The sequence below is a fragment of the Panthera tigris genome, chromosome A2 (genome assembly GCF_018350195.1).
Source record: "Panthera tigris isolate Pti1 chromosome A2, P.tigris_Pti1_mat1.1, whole genome shotgun sequence".
In the NCBI taxonomy this organism is placed as follows: Eukaryota; Metazoa; Chordata; class Mammalia; order Carnivora; family Felidae; genus Panthera; species Panthera tigris.
Window position 1 is genome coordinate 125447491 of NC_056661.1, and position 17826 is coordinate 125465316.

Sequence of the window (17826 nt, forward strand, 5' to 3'; positions counted from 1 at the left end):
AAAAACCTCTCTGACTTCAGCCGCAGAAATTTCTTACTTGACTCCTCCCCAAAGGCAAGGGAATTAAAAGCAAAAATGAACTGTTGGGACCTCATGAAGATAAAAAGCTTCTGCACATCAAAGGAAACAATGAAAAAAACTAAAAGGCAGCCAACGGAATGGGAAAAGATATTTGCAAATGACATATCGGACAAAGGGCTAGTATCCAAAATCTATAAAAAGCTCACCAAACTCCACACCCGAAAAACAAATAAACCAGTGAAGAAATGGGCAGAAGACGTGAATAGACACTTCTCTAAAGAAGACACCCAGATGGCCAATGTCACTCCTCATCAGGGAAATACAAATCAAAACCACACTCAGATATCACCTCATGCCAGTCAGAGTGGCTAAAACGAACAAATCAGGAGACTACAGATGCTGGCGAGGATGTGGAGAAACGGGAACCCTCTTGCACTGTTGTGGGAATGCAAACTGGTGCAGCAACTCTGGAAAACAGTGTGGAGGTTCCTCAAACAATTAAAAATAGACCTACCCTATGACCCAGTAGTAGCTCTGCTAGGAATTACCCAAGGGATACAGGAGTACTGATGCATAGGGGCACTTGTACCCCAATGTTTATAGCAGCACTCTCAACAATAGCCAAATTATGGAAAGAGCCTAAATGTCCATCAACTGATGAGTGGATAAAGAAATTGTGGTTTATATACACAATGGAATACTACGTGGCAATGAGAAAGAATGAAATATGGCCCTTTGTAGCAACGTGGATGGAACTGGAGAGTGTGATGCTAAGTGAAATAAGCCATACAGAGAAAGACAGATACCATATGGTTTCACTCTTATGTGGATCCTGAGAAACTTAACAGAAACCCATGGGGGAGGGGAAGAAAAAAAAAAAAAAGAGGTTAGAGTGGGAGAGAGCCAAAGCATAAGAGACTCTTAAAAACTGAGAACAAACTGAGGGTTGATGGGGGGTGGGAGGGAGGGAAGGGTGGGTGATGGGTATTGAGGAGGGCACCTTTTGGGATGAGCACTGGGTGTTGTATGGAAACCAATTTGCCAATAAGTTTCATATATATATATATATATATATATATATATATATATATATATATATATATATATATATATATAAAGAATAGTCCAATAGCACAATGTAACATTTAAACCACTAATCCAGAAAATAAAAAATCTCTATATAAAACTTTTAGCATTGTATGCAGTGCTGGGGGGCTCAGTTGGTTAAACATCTGACTGGATCTCAGCTTAGGTCTTGATCTCAGGATTGTAAATTTAAGCTCAGTGTTGGGCTCCACACCCAGCATGGAGCCTACTTTAAAAAGAAAACAAAACAAAACACTTGGAATTATCTTAGATCATTTTAAAAACTTTCTGAAAAATCTTAACATTCTGGTGAATGATCTGCTTTTGGTATACCTGCTAATTCTGTTTACTGTTTAGTAGTTTGAAACTCTGACCATCAATCATGAACCACTTCAACAGTCCTATGTAGAAAAACTATCTCCCTTCTCTCTTTTCACTCAGTGAAAAACTGTGTACAATAGGGACACTATTATGATACGAGTCGGGGTGATATTGTGAAAGACTAGAAATGAGTAGATCTAGTTTTACATTAATGCCTTACTAAATGTGTCATCTTGAGTATGTCGTTTTACTTTTCACAGGTTTAGTTTCTTCACAGGCAAAATGGAGATGAAAATTTTTGCCATTTACCTCAAAGAGTTGTTGTGAGGATGAAATTAGAGACAACACCAAGAAAGGAGAAAAGGAAAGAATGTGTTTTGCAATCTATTTCCCACATGACTGTATACAGGTTTAACAGAAGATAGCTGGGTTTTAATTTTACAATTTAAAGTAACTGATTTGACATCCATCCAGTCCCAACCCTCCCTTCATTACTTTCCTTTTTAGTAAATTCTAACACCTAGAACTCTTCCCCCACCACCTATCCAAATACTGAATAACCCCTAGGAGATCATATAGACCTTGTCTTTAAGCCAGTGTTTTCCAAACTGTTTCCTGTAGAAAAGTGGTTAACAAGGTATCATTTTTAAGAGTTTTATGGCCAAATGTGATTGGAAAATATTGTATTAAACAAAATTAAACAAGACTCTTCCAAGCCTTCATTTTGATGCTGTACATGGTCAATCTCAGGGATGAATATAACATTTTGTGTCTTCCAACTTATGTGACCCTCTTTTCTCATGCAGTATTCCTCAAATCACTTTGAAAATACTTATTTCAGATAAGCATGAGTTGTGTACACACCCATACACTCCCTCTGGTACTTTGAGATTCTCAGAATGAAAAGCAAAATCCCAAATACTAAATGAATTTTCCAATGGTGACTACTACTTCTTGGCAGCAAATTAAGTAAGATATGGATTACTCAATCAGATCATTAGGTCTCCATTTAAGGTACTGCAGCCACAAGCTGATGGGACACCAGAGCAGTAGTCATACTCAGATACCTTTAGCTACGAGCAGTCACTACTCTGTAAAGCCACTGAGTGTAATATCTGGGAGAAACAATAGATTCATCCTTACATTCCAATTAAAAAAAAAAAAACCCACTATGTTGACCCCTTAAAAAACATACATTCAGGTTAAACCTGACCCTTGGGCCACAAATATGGATCCATTGTTTGTAAAGTACATCACTAAATTTCTACATTACCATCTAGAAAGTAAGGGCCATTCATTCATTCATTCATCTTATTTGTGCTAATCACTGATACATTTTTTTAAGGTTTTAAGTAATCTCTACACCCAGTGTAAGGCTTGAACTCACAACCCTGAGATCAAGAATTATACACTCTACTGACTGAACCAGCCAGACACCCCTAATCACTGATACTTTTGTTATTTTTATATTTTATAATCTAAGCCCCCATTTAACCATTAGACTGGAAAAGATGACACATAAACCAACAAAATTTAGTAATACTCTGATAGAGGTATAAATATTGAGATGATGGAGAAAGGTAAATAAAAGTGGGCCACTAGAGGAAATAGAGGGCATTCTGGACAAAGGAAAGAATAGTGTCAGAAGCATATACAAAATTAAGTGAAATAGAGTTTCTGGGCTGGAGAGGCATCAGAAGTCTCATTTATTTAATGCCAGGAACTGAGCTAGATTCTGGGTCCCTGGCTGGTGCACCCAGGGAGTGTGCGCCCGAACCCCAGGCATCGCCCAACAGACCCCCAAAGCTTGGCCAAGGCAACTTCAGGTGAGCCCCCCACCCCAGCCCCTTGTGAGCACAGCAGGTGGCGCTCCATCCCAGCTGAGCTGGGAGAGGTTGGGGAGGGGATGCAGGGCCACGGGCCCGTAGACCTTTGGTGGGGAGCCTGAGAGTCACCCAGCAGCTGGCATGGTGCACAGCATACTCACACAGCCTTCAGACCCAGATTTCAGACACCCAACAGCTGGCAAGGCCTGCCCCTTAACGTCCCACCCGGCAGGGCTAGACAAGGGGTCCCAGACCTGGCAGGTGCTCTGTCCCGCCTTCCTGCAGCCGCCTGGGTCCCCAATCTCACCATTTCCCTCCCATATGCTGCCTTCCTCACTCCCAGGGTCTGTGGGTCTCCTCTTTTTGGAGGAAGGGGAAGATTAAGAAGAGGTTTGCCAGTTGGGTGGGGAGCACAGGACCTCCTTCAGACCTAGGCAGGAGTCTGTGAATTGTGGAGGGGTTGTCAGGACTGTCTTTGGGTTTGGAGCCTTTGACAGCAGGCTGGGGGCAGTGGGGAGGCCTGTCCGCCCCTCCTGCTCCACAGACCTGACCTGGACCCCTCCTCACACCAAGATCTGACTCCCATGTGGCAAATTCCTTCAGAGTCTTACTGGGATTGGAAGAAGCCCTCTGGCACAGAGACTCCTAGAGGCCTTCAGGAGGTCTCCAGCTATCAACCCTGAGACTCTGCTCCCTACCAAGCCCCACATGCTCCCCTTCCAGATCAAGCATGGTGTCCAGGGTCTGGGGGCGGGGTTGAGTAGGACCCTGGATGGAGGCAGCTGCCCCTACTCCTCACTGATGGAGTTGGGCCACTGTTCAAGAAAGAGGGGACAGAACCTTCTGGAGGTGGGAGCTGGAGGTCCAGGCTGGCAGCGAACATAGCTGCTCTGTCTCCCCTAGGTCCTGCTGAGCCTGCAGGTATAGCTGATAAATAAAATACTCTTTTTATCAAAGGATTCAGTCTAGTGGTGAAGACAAAAGAAAAAAAAAAAACAAGAGGATAGCAGCATGATAAACGCTATGCTAGATAATTTCCACAAGATACTGTGGGATTACAGAGTTGACTTGGAAATGTAAGCACGAGCCAGATCATGAAAGATGAAAGACCTACAGGCCATGCTACAGATTTCGGACCTAATCTCGAATTATGAGGAGACCTGAAGTGTTTCAGGAAGGCAAATGACATCAGACTTGTATCTTAGAAAGACACTGATGCAGTGTGGAGAGCAGGGGAGACTGAAGCAAATACTTTTGCCAATACGTAATTCAGTTTTCCATAAAATAGAAATTGTAGACTATGACCAGATTATAAGAAAAGTATTAAAAACATATATATTCTACACATGCAGAATGTAATAGATCGAGTGATCTGAGACACTGAGTCTAACATCAATGAAGGGAACAAATGAAAGAACACAGTTGGACTAAAAAAGATGTCACCTGCAGCCTTCTTCCCGCCCCGCCCCCCACCCCCACTGCATGTTTGCGTCGTCAGGGCCGGGGGTAGTCTGGATGTATCCAGTGGTGACTGGGACTATCAGAGGGCAACTGCTACCAGGATAAGAGATTTATAAACAGCTTAGTAATGAAGACTCTTCTTTTACCACCTATCAGGAAAAAGCAGATATTCAAGCTGTTCTGTAGCAAAGATCCTGTTAAGAACCTAAGAATGCATGTTAGGCAAAATTTCAAAGGCAAATCAACAAAATGCTGTTTCAGTGAGTCATCAAGGTCACAGCTTCTTCCAAAGACATACAATCTGATGATGTATTTCCATCTCTGAATATAAAAAATCTTCCTTGCTATTAGGTTAACAAATGACTCCATTTCTCCAATCTAATACAGAACATACTAAACTCTTAATCTTTTAAAAAAAGAAAACCTCACAATTTTAGGTATCTGTGAAAGGTTTGTGATTTGCTAAACACAAAACTGTGTCACCTAAGGAGAGGTAAGATTTAAAGGTGGCTTGCTTTTTCTTCCCCTTTTTATTTGAATGACTTGAGGTCTACCAAGATAAAGTACTACAACATTAGTACAATTAAACCTTAGCCTCAAGGAACCTTTTATAAGGCCTAAGGAAACCTTAGCCGCAAGGAAATGTTGCATCAAGACATCCTGCTATCAGTGAAGCTGATTTCCAATTAAGTTGCTTCCTACAAAAATGGAAAATAAACACATCTTGCTTTTAGAACATGACATGATTTTATGTATTATTCAAAAGCATGTGTTTTAATATAATGAATTACCTATTCCATTTACACAAGACCCTGTTTTCTGAGAACCACACTTAAAATTAAAAGTCTTTATGTTATGCCAACCATTGGTCCCAGTACAACAGAGCTTATTATATTTAATAGATCTGGTAAAATGGAGGTGGTGAACTGGCAACCCAAGGGATAAATGTGGCCCAGGAACAAGTTTTCCTTGGTCTGGACAGCCTTTGCTTAATTGAATTAGCAGTTAACATTTACTTGGAGATAAGCAATTTACATCTTTCTATGTCAGAATAAAGATACATTACAAAGTATAATGTAAAATTCACATGAATTTAAGATAAAACAGATTTGCTCCTGATTTCCTTGATTATTCTCTTTACATCTCTATTAGGTTATCTTCTTAGTAAAGTTTGAAAAGCATTCTCCTGAGCTGTCATACTGAATATACATTATAGAAAGAACTGTATTGAAATGGCTAACTTTTAGGTTTTTGTACTTGGAGAAACAAATTTCACTTATTTAGAAAATTAGTTTTGGGGCGCCTGGGTGGCTCAGTCGGTTAAGCGTCCGACTTCGGCTCAGGTCACGATCTCACAGTCTGTGAGTTCGAGCCCCGCATCAGGCTCTGGGCTGATGGCTCAGAGCCTGGAGCCTGCTTCCGATTCTGTGTCTCCCTCTCTCTCTGCCCCTCCCCCATTCATGCTCTGTCTCTCTCTGTCTCAAAAATAAATAAAAACGTTAAAAAAATTAAAAAAAAAAAAAAAAGAAAATTAGTTTTAGCAAACCTAATTATTTGCCAATTATGTTGTATTAGAGCACTGTTATCTGAAGTAAAAGAATTTTCAGTTAACACAACTTGTGGAAACTGAGCTTTTCTGTGATTAATACGCAATGTGAAAGAAGAACCAGAAGTTTTTACAAAATAAATGACACAACTGGATATATAATATGACACAAAACAGAATCTTGACTTAATTAGCCACAATATTTTTAGGTCTCAAATTGAGAGAGATCTGTGAGGTCCTAGAAAGAGTTCTAAATAATCATTTTCATTCTATACCATAATGTGCAAGGAAAACTTCAGAGACTGAGCCAATTTCTCTCCTACAAAGCAAGATTCCTACAAATCAATCCCAAATCAAAGAAAAAAATATACACATATTAAGGTTTATTTCTGAGAAAGAGAGAGAGATAGAGAGACAGATGGAGAGACAGAATCTGAAGCAGGCTCCAGGCTCTCAGCTGTCAGCACAGAGCCTGATGTGGGGCAAGATCATGACCTGAGCCGGAGTCAGATGCTTAACCAACTGAGCCACCCACACGTCCCCCAAATCAAGGAATATTTTTAAAAGAAGGCAATTCTCCAATTTCTTAGTTGCATTTAAATGTCTGACAAACCTTTTATTTAACATAGTAATTCTTACAAACAGCTAAAATCCATTCTGCTATTGGTTGAAAGGGTTATATCTTAAGGTATCATAAAGATTAACAAGTACACATCTACGGAGTACTTTGGCATACTACAATAGAAACATAAAGATGTTTTATTGTATGTTTTTGACATCTCAATATTTTGCAAACTTACCTGCACATTTCTTCCAGTAATTGCAAGCCTTTAACGTCTGTTGTTTATCCAGACTAACATTCCTTAATACTTACTTCCCTATCTTTCCCAAGTTCATCTTTTCCCCCAGAGGTTATGATGCAAGATGTCTATAACCAAATCAGAGGTTCAAAAGCTTTCTTTCTTTCTTTATAAATCAATTCAGTGCTTTATTTTTACTTAGATGTTTGATTTTAAGCATTGCTTCTATCTCTACTTCATGCCACTGTTTGTGGCTTTTTTCTATTACTGCGTTTACTACTTACTACAGACCCTAGTGAATTACTCATGGCTGGTGTAGCACTGTCCTCAGCAGGAAAGCAAAGGTGGTGGCTGCCTTCATGAGAACTATTCCACAGAGAGAGAGCAGGGAATATCTTCCTATTTTAACTAATTCATATAAATGCTTCCTTCCATTAATATGGGTAACCAATAACTATCCTTACAAATAGTTATTTTGAAATATATAAAGTCTTAGGAATAGCAAAACACTGGATACAGTATTTCAATTGTAGAAGGAATTTTTGAAAACTATTTTTTAATTTTTTAATTTATGGATTAAATTAATGTCTTTTATGTATTTATCTTGAGAGAGAGCAAGAGAGCAGGGGAGGGGCAGAAAGAGAGAGGGAGAGAGAGAATCCCAAGCAGGCTCTGTGCTATCAGTGCAGAGCCCCATGCAAGGCTCGGTCTCACAAACTGTGAGACCACGACCTGAGACGAAATCAAGAATCAGATGCTTAACTGACTGAGCCACCAGGCACCCCTTACACTATTTTCCATTATTTTTTTCATTTGAAGACACTTAAGTAATTTTATTTTAACACTTATCAATTCTGGATTATGTATACTCCACCTGAAGCAGAAAGGGAACAGATGAAATGCAACAGTTAGGACAATAGTAAAAGAGAAATAGTACAGAGCCTTACTGGAAGGGATGTTGCTGCTTTGTTCCCTGGCAGAGCCAGCCACAAGGGCAGGAAGAGAGAAATCTACACCTATAATGTTGTGGATGGATAGCCTGTCTGGGGAGCCCTTCCCAGTCTTCCTAAGGCATTCATTAACACTGTATTGAGTTGAGACTGAAGTCATAACTAAAAGAGGACGATGGGTGCCCTTACTGGGAGATACTTTTGTCTCACAGTTCTAAAAAAACCAGCAAAATCACTATTACATAAGTATATATCATAAAGAGGAAAAAATATCTTCAATGTCCTCATAATTAGCTTCTGCCAGAGGCATGGATCCTTGCCAGCAAAGTGAGAGGATCTTTCCATCTGGTGCCCTTTGGGTGCTGGGGGTGGCAAAGGGACAGCCAGGCTAAAACCATGCTGTGAAACAGTGGTGTGCTGGAGCCCCATCATTCTGGCTTGTGAGGACTGAATTTTTATTAATTTGCAAGCAGTTCATGTTACACTGCTTGAAACTGATCATGGTGGAAGTATTCATATTTACATCATGGACACTGAGAGCTGGTTTTCCAACATGCCATTGTGTGGAAGTCAGCAGCACTTGAAACAGACTCCTGGTTCTGCACCTTACTATATGTGACCTCAAGAAAGTTACTACACTTCTCTACGTCAATTTTTTCAACTGGTAAAACTGCAAGTATTGCACCTCATGTGAGGAACTAAAAATGATAACAGTTATAAAGTACTAAGCAATCAGAGTAACAAGCAAATATTAAGTAGTCTATCAATGCTAGTTATAATCTGTCACACATTGATGGTTCATGTGACTTTGTCCTTAAATTTCAAAGCAATTTTAATGGAGCAAGGGTCCTTAAATAAAAGGGCAATGTCAACAATTTCATAATAATACAAGTATATGGAGAACAAATGTTTTTGTTCGCTCTTCCCCTGCTACCCTCAAGGCAAAATTTCTAACTTAGCATACACTTAATTTACTTGGCCTTCTGTACAAATATCATACAACTAAAAAGTATTAGAAAGTATTATAATGCCAAAGAACCCCATGCTTATGGTAAATATTATATGAATATAGGGCCCAGGCTCAATGTGTGAATAGTAATGTAACACAATGGACCTTTACAAAGATATCAGAAAGCAGGCCTTACAACTGACCAGGAATCTCAAACTGACAGCAAATACAGCAGCCCAAACAGATGTTTTATTTGCATACAGAGTTTTTTCTTCTTCTTTTCTAAAATATGACTGTAAATAAATGCCTTTAAGAGATCAACTTAGGCCCACCAGTCCCCATTTCTTACATCTAGGAAAGTCTGAAGGAAACCAGAAGCAAGCTTCTAAGAGTCCTCTCCAAATGAAGTCACAAAGGATACAAGTAACTTCTCCAGCAACTGAGTTCTAAGAACAGGTAAAGAGTGGTCTACCAAGGAAACTTGTTACAGATCAGCACCCAAGGTTTTTATTGGGAACTAGTACAGAAGCACCCCTATGCCTACCATGTTCTAAAGTTCCAGACTCTCAAAAGGAAAAGAGGTGTCCAATATAAACACTGCACAACTCAGGCACAGCAGACTACTCTTACCATTTAAGGAAAGTTTTATTTCAGTCAACTGTTTACCAGTCAAGTTCTCAGACTAAGGCCAACCTTGCAAGCAGACCTTTCTAAGTCAGTGGTATCAGGCCTGCTATCAACTGCTTTTGCACACCTACCTTTAATTTTTCTTCCCTGACAGCCAGAGGAGCCTCGTCCCAAGGTCTTTACCTGATACCCCAAAGCCTTCTTTCTCTCATACAAAAGCAACCCATTTGCCAACCACTAATTATCCCCACTGCTCCAGTTTTATTAATGCATACGAAAATAATTCAACCGTTATCTTATCTAGCCAAACAAAAGTTGACTTATTTTCCCAATGTTATTAAATATCACTCTACTAATCAGAACCTCTAGTTAGCATGAGCTAGCCTGGATCTACACTGAGATAGGATTCCAGACAGAGGTAGAAAACAAGTCACTTAAGTTGTCCATTGGCTTTATCATGTAAATATATAATTTCCATCTGACTTGCTGGAAATACTGAAAATAGTTCAAGGACTCTTATTACTACTCTGAAGACTCTTCTCATCTCTCACTTCCAATCTTACTCAACAAAGTGCACAATGCAAAGCCAAATGGATTTGGTATCTAGGTTTCCCAGGGGCAGTCAGCCCCCAGGAAGTAGGAAAAAAAGTGCACTGGCTGCCAGTTTTGCTGTATGAGGGCGCCACTGAAGAGCCACTTCTAAGCCACCGGTGAGGATGCACCTGACCCTTAACAGCTTTCAGCATTCTCTCACCCCAGATCCCTTCTTCAACTCCCAAGAAGCACTGCACTCCTTCCTGCAAAGGTCCAGAGCCACACAAAACAGATATTCTCGGTTTCTGTCAAGTTTAAAAATACTCAAGGGTTGGGAAGCTGAGGGCCACCATGGCTGTCAGCAAGAGGGTGAGCAGGGTTCAGCAGGCTCCACCTGGAATTATATTCAAGTCCAATAGCCCATGCTAGACCCCATGAACCACCTCACGGACCTGTCTCCTGGGGGACCTAATGCTTAGATCACAAAAACCGGCATCCTGGAACTCCTGGACATTGATGGGACAATCAACTGAGAATGACCAGAGCTTGAGCACTGCTTTGGTTCCATTCTGATAGACTTATCTTGTGCATGGAAAGTTTAGCACTGTTCTGCCAATGTGTGCACTGGAGAGGACCATGGTCACTCCAACAACAGTGCAGACTGCCTTCCATTGAAGGATTCAGATCCTGACTATCTGCTAGGGGTCGACAAGGCCTTGAGGGTGGAGGCCAGAGACCATCAGGTGACTCGGCTATCCTGGTCCCCTTGTGTAGCATGTTTCTGAATCCCAAGACTAGCTCTGAAGCTGTGTTTTTGCTTCACAGCTGGGGGCGGGGAAGGATGTATGACATCATGTCATAATCCACTCAGATACTAAATAGAAATTTAAGCAAATTTTATGGAGGCCTTGTTCTAATGAATCCCTTTTATTCAATTAAAGTGGTTTAAACAGTACACTAGGCATTTGTTGACAGCATTCTCCCAAAGGGTGGCCTTTGAAGTACAGCCAGTAGGATTGCTGGTGCTATTTACTCGAGCAACCCAAGTATAGGTTTATCTCCTCAAGCCGGAATTGGGTTAAAATAAAGACTGTAAAGCCACAGGCCAAGCAGTGTCAGTTCTCAATCTGTGGAGCAGCTGATCTTCCTGTCTTCCAGGGAAATGAGAGAACACTCATTTTGATCCAATGGTGGGAAATCTCTTCCCCAATTGGTAGGGTTTAGGGTAGGACACCAAATTAAAGAATATTGGTAGGTAAATCTCAGCCATCTCTTTCAGCACTAATGGGGAAAAAAGCAAATAGCATTTTCATAATTATCATAAATTTTAAATGAGTGAAATCCCTATTCAGTCGATTGCAATGTCCGAAATAAAAATCACAAAATGACTGCCAAAACAGGAATAAAGACAATAGTTGCCCTTATTAGTATTTAGTACAATCTCAGCACTTCTAAATAAAAAGTGCCCATTAAAAATCTAGAGAAGCAGTTGAAAAGGTTTCTTCTAATAAAGGAAAATAAATAGCAAAACTAAAATTATTATAATCCTAAAATAAGCTTTACATAATGGCTTCAAAAGGCTTGTCAGATTCTGTCATTTATTACAACAAAAATCTGCTGGCCACAAGTCCAAGGAACTGTATTATAGCAAAAATGCTAAAATAGGGCACACACCACAGGCAAATGGAACCACGCAGTTTCACCAAGCCTACAAACAGATTTTCAATCACTCACAAAGCCAAGTTGAACCTCATGTATTATAAAAGCGTGCAGAAAGTTAATTTAACCAAAGGTAGTCTGCCTTTATCATCTCAACACTATGCCTTTCAGATAAACATCAGCCAATTTCTCCTCAAAAATTTAAGGATTTCAAAGTTTTTTAAGCCTCATAATACACAAAACTATGTGCCACGTGTCTAAATGGAGCAATATCGAAAGTGTTGCTCATATCCTTCACATCATGATCTTCTAACCTTGAAAATAATTGTTAAAACTCCACTATTTTCTTCTTTAAATGAGTGCTGAAATATTTATTTGACAATGATTAACAATGACAACAAAGCATTAAGAAGTTCATGGGCAAGTATCAAGTCTAGCTCTCCAAAATGCCTATGGAGCCTAAAAAAGATGGGAGTGTAATAGCATAGGGGAACCAAAGACTGTATGATCTACCTAAGGCCCTCAAAATCAAATGGAAAATGCAAACACAGTGTGAGCTGCATAACACTGGTCTCTGGGTTGGCTAATGGCCTACATGTCTGTAACTCCCAAATGAAAGCCTAGAACCAGACTCTTAAGCTTCTTCCAAATATAGCTGCTTCCTGCCACAAAGTCTATCTAACAGATTCTTCATAGATTCTGACTAGTGCATAGTAGTTTACATATAGGCTATGGCACTCACCTGGAGATTTCCTATCACATATTTACATGTACTGAATGGGAGTTAACTATAACATATAAATAACTGGAATGTTTTTTAAAGCCTTTTTTTCTTTTTTTTTCTTTTTATAAGACTATAAATAATTGCTTTAGTTACGTACAAATGAAATACCACTACTGAAGTAGCGTTTTACCTGTTTAAGAAATCGGTCAGATGCATTGCTGTGTTTGGCCAACACACTTGGCAGAGATGGATTTGCATATTCAAACTGAGGATTGTAGGTATAGTCAGACTTGAAAAATCTCAGTTTTTCTTTCTCCAAGTTGGTGGGCTTTATAGCAGTCAGTATACAAAATTTCTTCCCAGAAAAGTCATCTCCCTTTTCAAAACTTCTAGACAGCTGAGGCTGTGGCTTTGGCTTTGGCAGAGTGGAGAAATGGCGTCGCTTTACCTTGTTTTTGGGTTTAGGCGGCAGTACTATGCTGCTCCCTGTAACAGAGATATCATGTGTAAACTTTATAGGACTCGACACTGAACTAGTGACAAAGACACCAGGCTGCCTTTCTAGGCAGTACCAAGTACCACTGCTCATCACAGGCACTGGGGCTTTCATCTTGCGAAGATCTTTACTACGAGAAGAACTAGGAGATTTGCTGGGCTTTCTACATCTTTTGGAGTAGGTGGAGGAAGGCTGTTTTTGTGAATGATGCTTTTTCTCCTCTTTGCTCTGTAGCAGAACATTGTAACTACTGGTTCCAGTTGTGAAAATGTCCTTTAGTATCCCAGTAGATAAATGTGAAATGCTTCTTTTGCTGTCAGTGATCAATGACTCTTCTGCATTTAGAACAGACTTCTTAGCAAGTTCTTGCTCAGGCCAGTGAAGCTTTTCTGTGTTAATAAACAAAATCAAAACAAAAGAAATAACAAAGATACCAGATGAAGCAAATTGCTTATTATACAAAAAGTACTCTGAAGGTTCTGCAAACCTTATAATTTTGCAACGATCTTTAGAAAAGACATTTTAAATATTAAATATATTACCAAGCTTTGGTCATGCTAGACATTGTCACTTCTATATAAGCATATATATGCTAAATTTTAAAAATTCTCAGCTTGAAGCCATTAAGATGATCAAAGTTTAATATCAATGTGAGATAATACACATAAGTAATCTGAATATTCAACTCTACCAATAACTATAATTTCACAGTAAGGATATAATTTTCAATAGTAAATAACAATATCAAAGCAAGACCCAAGGCATTTAAAAGCCAATACAATCTTGAAATTAGATGTTGTAAATAAAGATAGCTATCAGGAAAAGAAGGACAACACTGCCTTATTTATCTCAGAAACAATTTTTAAAATTAAATAAATGATATGTGTATGTTAAAGCATGTTTTCATAATGTCACTCAATTGTTTGATTTTCTTAATTCTAGGCTACAAGTTAAAAGAAAATTAAGGTTTTTTTCCTTGCCAAATCTGAAAAAAAACTGTAACTGTTATTACCTAGACATAAGAATATCAAATGGTAAATTAAGGAGAGGTCAGTTTTGCCTTTAGATTTCACAGTGCTTTAAAGAGGTACGAACCACCCGATATACTGACGCTCATGCTCTGCTTTAAAACTGTGTTGACCTGCATTGTTTCATTCCACAAATACATGGAATACTACTAACTAGGTACTATGAGAAACATACGTTATGAGAAACATCTTTATGAATCTACTGCCTCTGCCTTCAACCAGCTTCCAATCTGGCTCTGAAGGCAAGGCAAGCCTATGAAGATTTGAATAGTAATACAAGACAGTATAAGTTTAAAAGCAAAAAGCAGAAAATACAGAGTTCAGAGAAGGAAGAAAGTAATGTGAAGAGAAACATGAGATTTCGGCTAGACCCTTAAGAACTTTCAGATTCAATTCTAAATTGACGAAGTGTCTGAATTTGTCTTAAATCCTACTTATTAGAACTAGATTCCAGCCCAAGTCCTATCTACAAATATGACCTCTGGCCAAGTATGCTTCTAAACCTTAAGTCTTTCAAATGACATATGATTCTCTCAATTCTCTTTTCCAAGTCTCATGGACCCTTATGCCTCTAGCCCTAACCTTTGGCTCCTACTACGGAAGCAACTTCAATGCTAGCCAACTTGAACAGCTGCCTGCCTTGCTAAGAAACAATTTATTTCAATTTTTTAAAAACTTTATCCACGTACATCTGTCATTCACTCATTCAAGGTTTGACATTCAGGGATCCTTTCTACAATGAGTAGTAATACATAATAATAACAATAATGGCAGATACCATTTGTTGACACATTTATGTGAGTTTGGGATTTCACAGAAAACTATACATGTTGTATCACTTAATCCTCAGAAATGTTAAATCATTTGTTCAATGTTATATTACAATAAAGTAATAAACAGCAAAATGATTTGAGAGTGGGTGTAGGTAATTAGAGTTCAGGCTTGTTATTATGTATATAACATATAACATTCATTCAATTATCAACAGCTATTCAATATTGTCAGCTATAAGCACAGCACTGTGCCTTTTCTTTCTCTGTACAGAACATGTACAGAGACATGGCAATCTGAATCACTGATGTACTAAGATAGGTACCAGAACCGTGTTTTATTCATCTCTTCCTTTCCAACATCTGGAATGGATCTGGTAGACATTGTTAGTGCACGCTGTATAAATGAATGAATGAATGAATGGCACGACCCTAAACAGGTCATCTCCAACCATTCTAGATAAACAGATATTTGTAGTTCTGGGACCATTCTACAGTTCTATGAAGTCACTGCAGAAGTGGAAATATAACAGGGAAACCAGTGGTTCTCAACCAGAGGCAATTTTGCTCCCCAGGGGGCATATGGCAGTGTCTGGAGACATTTTGGTTGTCACAACAAGGGAGTGGTGCTACTGGCATCTTCTGGGTAGAGGCCAAGAATGATGCTAAATATCCTTCAATGCTTCGCACAGCCTCCTATAACAAAAATATCCATTCTAAAATAGTGCTGTGGTAGAGAAACCCTGCCCTAAATGTAAGTTTTTAAAGCTTAGAAGTCATAGAGTTTAGGGTAAAGATTTGGTAAAATACCAGGTCAAAAACAGGTAATAATCCAAATACGTAAGGTAATAGTCCCTCTAGTTAACATTTTCTAGGCCAATATGTGAAATTTGAATTCTGGTGTCTTAAAGACAAAAGCAAAAATATGCAGAGGCTAAATGTCTATTCTATGCACAAGATGAGAAGTAGGAGCTAGATACAGGGTCATGTTGAAGGTTGATTACACAAAGAAGCCATTCAATAAATGGAAAAAAACAGCCAAAAATAAACAGAACAAACACAACTTTCATTACAGGCAGGTAGGTCTCAGTCCCTCAGGGGTTTCAGACTTAAATGTTGCCAACCAATAGTCCAAACTGGGCAGGCTTGGCAAACATAGGCTAAGGAACACCAGAGCACAGGCTGTAGCCCAAATGCCCATGAACAATGTCAGTTTCCCTAAAAAGACATCACAAGTTTATGAGACAAGAGGTGATTAGGAAAGGAAGAATGAAATGGACACTAAAAGAAAAGAAAAAAAGAGAAAAAAACCTGCAATAAGAATAAGGGTATCACAAACAGAAAAGTCAGGTGAGAAGTAGGCACAGCCAGGAAGGTAAAGGGAGGTAATCAGGTTCTTTTTTCTTTTGGTCTTCATAAAAGGGGAGAAAGTAACATCAAATTAAAATCAGTGAATAAAACTATTCTAAATAATTCCCAATTTTGATGGTTTATTACAGGTGTGTTGTGTTGAATATATTTGTTTAAAAATGAATTCAGTTTAAAAATGCTTTCTTTGGTTCCTAAAACATAATAGCTATACGACTACAGAGCTGAACTCAGAGTTCTTTTGTTTTGTCATAAGGCATCAGTGATCACTAAATACAGAATTTTGTGGGGGCGCCTGGGTGGCTCAGTCAGTTGAGCATCCAACTTCAGCTCAGGTCATGATCTCAAGGTTCAAGCCCTGCATCGGGCTCTGTGCTGACAGCTCGGAGCCTGGAGCCTGCTTTGGATTCTGTGTCCCCTCCCCCCCGCCCCACCCCTGCTTGTGCTGTTTTTCAACAGAAAACAATGAATAAACATTAAAAAAAATTTTTTTAAATAAATTCAGAATTTTGTTCCACCTCAAACAATCTATCACTTCAGGATTCTTAACGAAAGTCCTAAACCATCTGCCAAAAACACTCAATGGGAGGTGACAGAGTGTGTAGGACAGAACCCTTTCCACCAGGAGTTGTAGCATTTCAGCTCACTTGTTAATTATCTACCTGAGAGGATTAGCCCCAGTACTTTTTAAGCTCCATCTGCTGATGAGTAGGGTTTGGGAGTGCCAATAGTGTATTTATTTAATAAAACGCCAATCATGCCAAATGCTGATATCCCATGAAGTTCATAAAAGTGGGGGTGATCAAATAACTCATGATGAATATAAATTAAGTCCTCAGAATCACACTGATCTTATTTGAGTTGTATTAAAGTGTACTACTATGAGAGACCCTAAAGTACTGTTTTTTTAATTTTAAATATTATTGCTTACTTAAAAAATTACTTTTACACATGCATAAAAACATCATAAAAGGCCAGTAAGATTTCATCTTCTCCTTCTTTTCCCTGAAAAATTAAACTTTTTTTTTCAATATATGAAGTTTATTGTCAAATTGGTTTCCATGCAACACCCAGTGCTCATCCCAAAAGGTGCCCTCCTCAATACCCATCACCCACCCTCCCCTCCCTCCCACCCCCCATCAACCCTCAGTTTGTTCTCAGTTTTTAAGAGTCTCTTATGCTTTGGCTCTCTCCCAATCTAACTTCTTTTTTTTTTTTTTTTCTTCCCCTCCCCCATGGGTTTCTGTTAAGTTTCTCAGGATCCACATAAGAGTGAAACCATATGGTATCTGTCTTTCTCTGTATGGCTTATTTCACTTAGCATAACACTCTCCAGTTCCATCCATGTTGCTACAAAGGGCCATTATTTCATTCTTTCTCATTGCCATGTAGTACTCCGTTGTGTATATAAACCACAATTTCTTTATTCACTCATCAGTTGATGGACATTTAGGCTCTTTCCATAATTTGGCTTTGTTGAAAGCGCTGCTATAAACATTGGGGTACAAGTGCCCCTATGCATCAGTACTCCTGTATCTCTTGGGTAAATTCCTAGCAGTGCTATTGCTGGGTGATAGGGTAGGTCTATTTTTAATGAAAAATTAAACTTTAAAAATAGTTTTTAATGTTTACTTATTTTTGAGAGACAGAGAGAGAGAGA

General features: G+C 39.1%; 1 protein-coding gene across 4 annotated transcripts in view; it reads right to left on the reverse strand.

Annotated features, from left to right (window-relative positions):
* KIAA0895 (KIAA0895 ortholog) overlaps nucleotides 1-17826 on the reverse strand; it is a 76045-nt gene that overhangs the window by 36112 nt on the left and 22107 nt on the right. For 3 of the 4 annotated variants that reach the window (XM_007078574.3, XM_042969995.1, XM_042969998.1), the window contains one exon: nucleotides 12695-13389. In XM_007078574.3, the coding sequence (XP_007078636.1) occupies nucleotides 12695-13389 (695 nt within the window). The remainder of the gene's footprint in view (nucleotides 1-12694; nucleotides 13390-17826) is intronic. The other variant, XM_042970005.1, reaches the window with a different exon arrangement.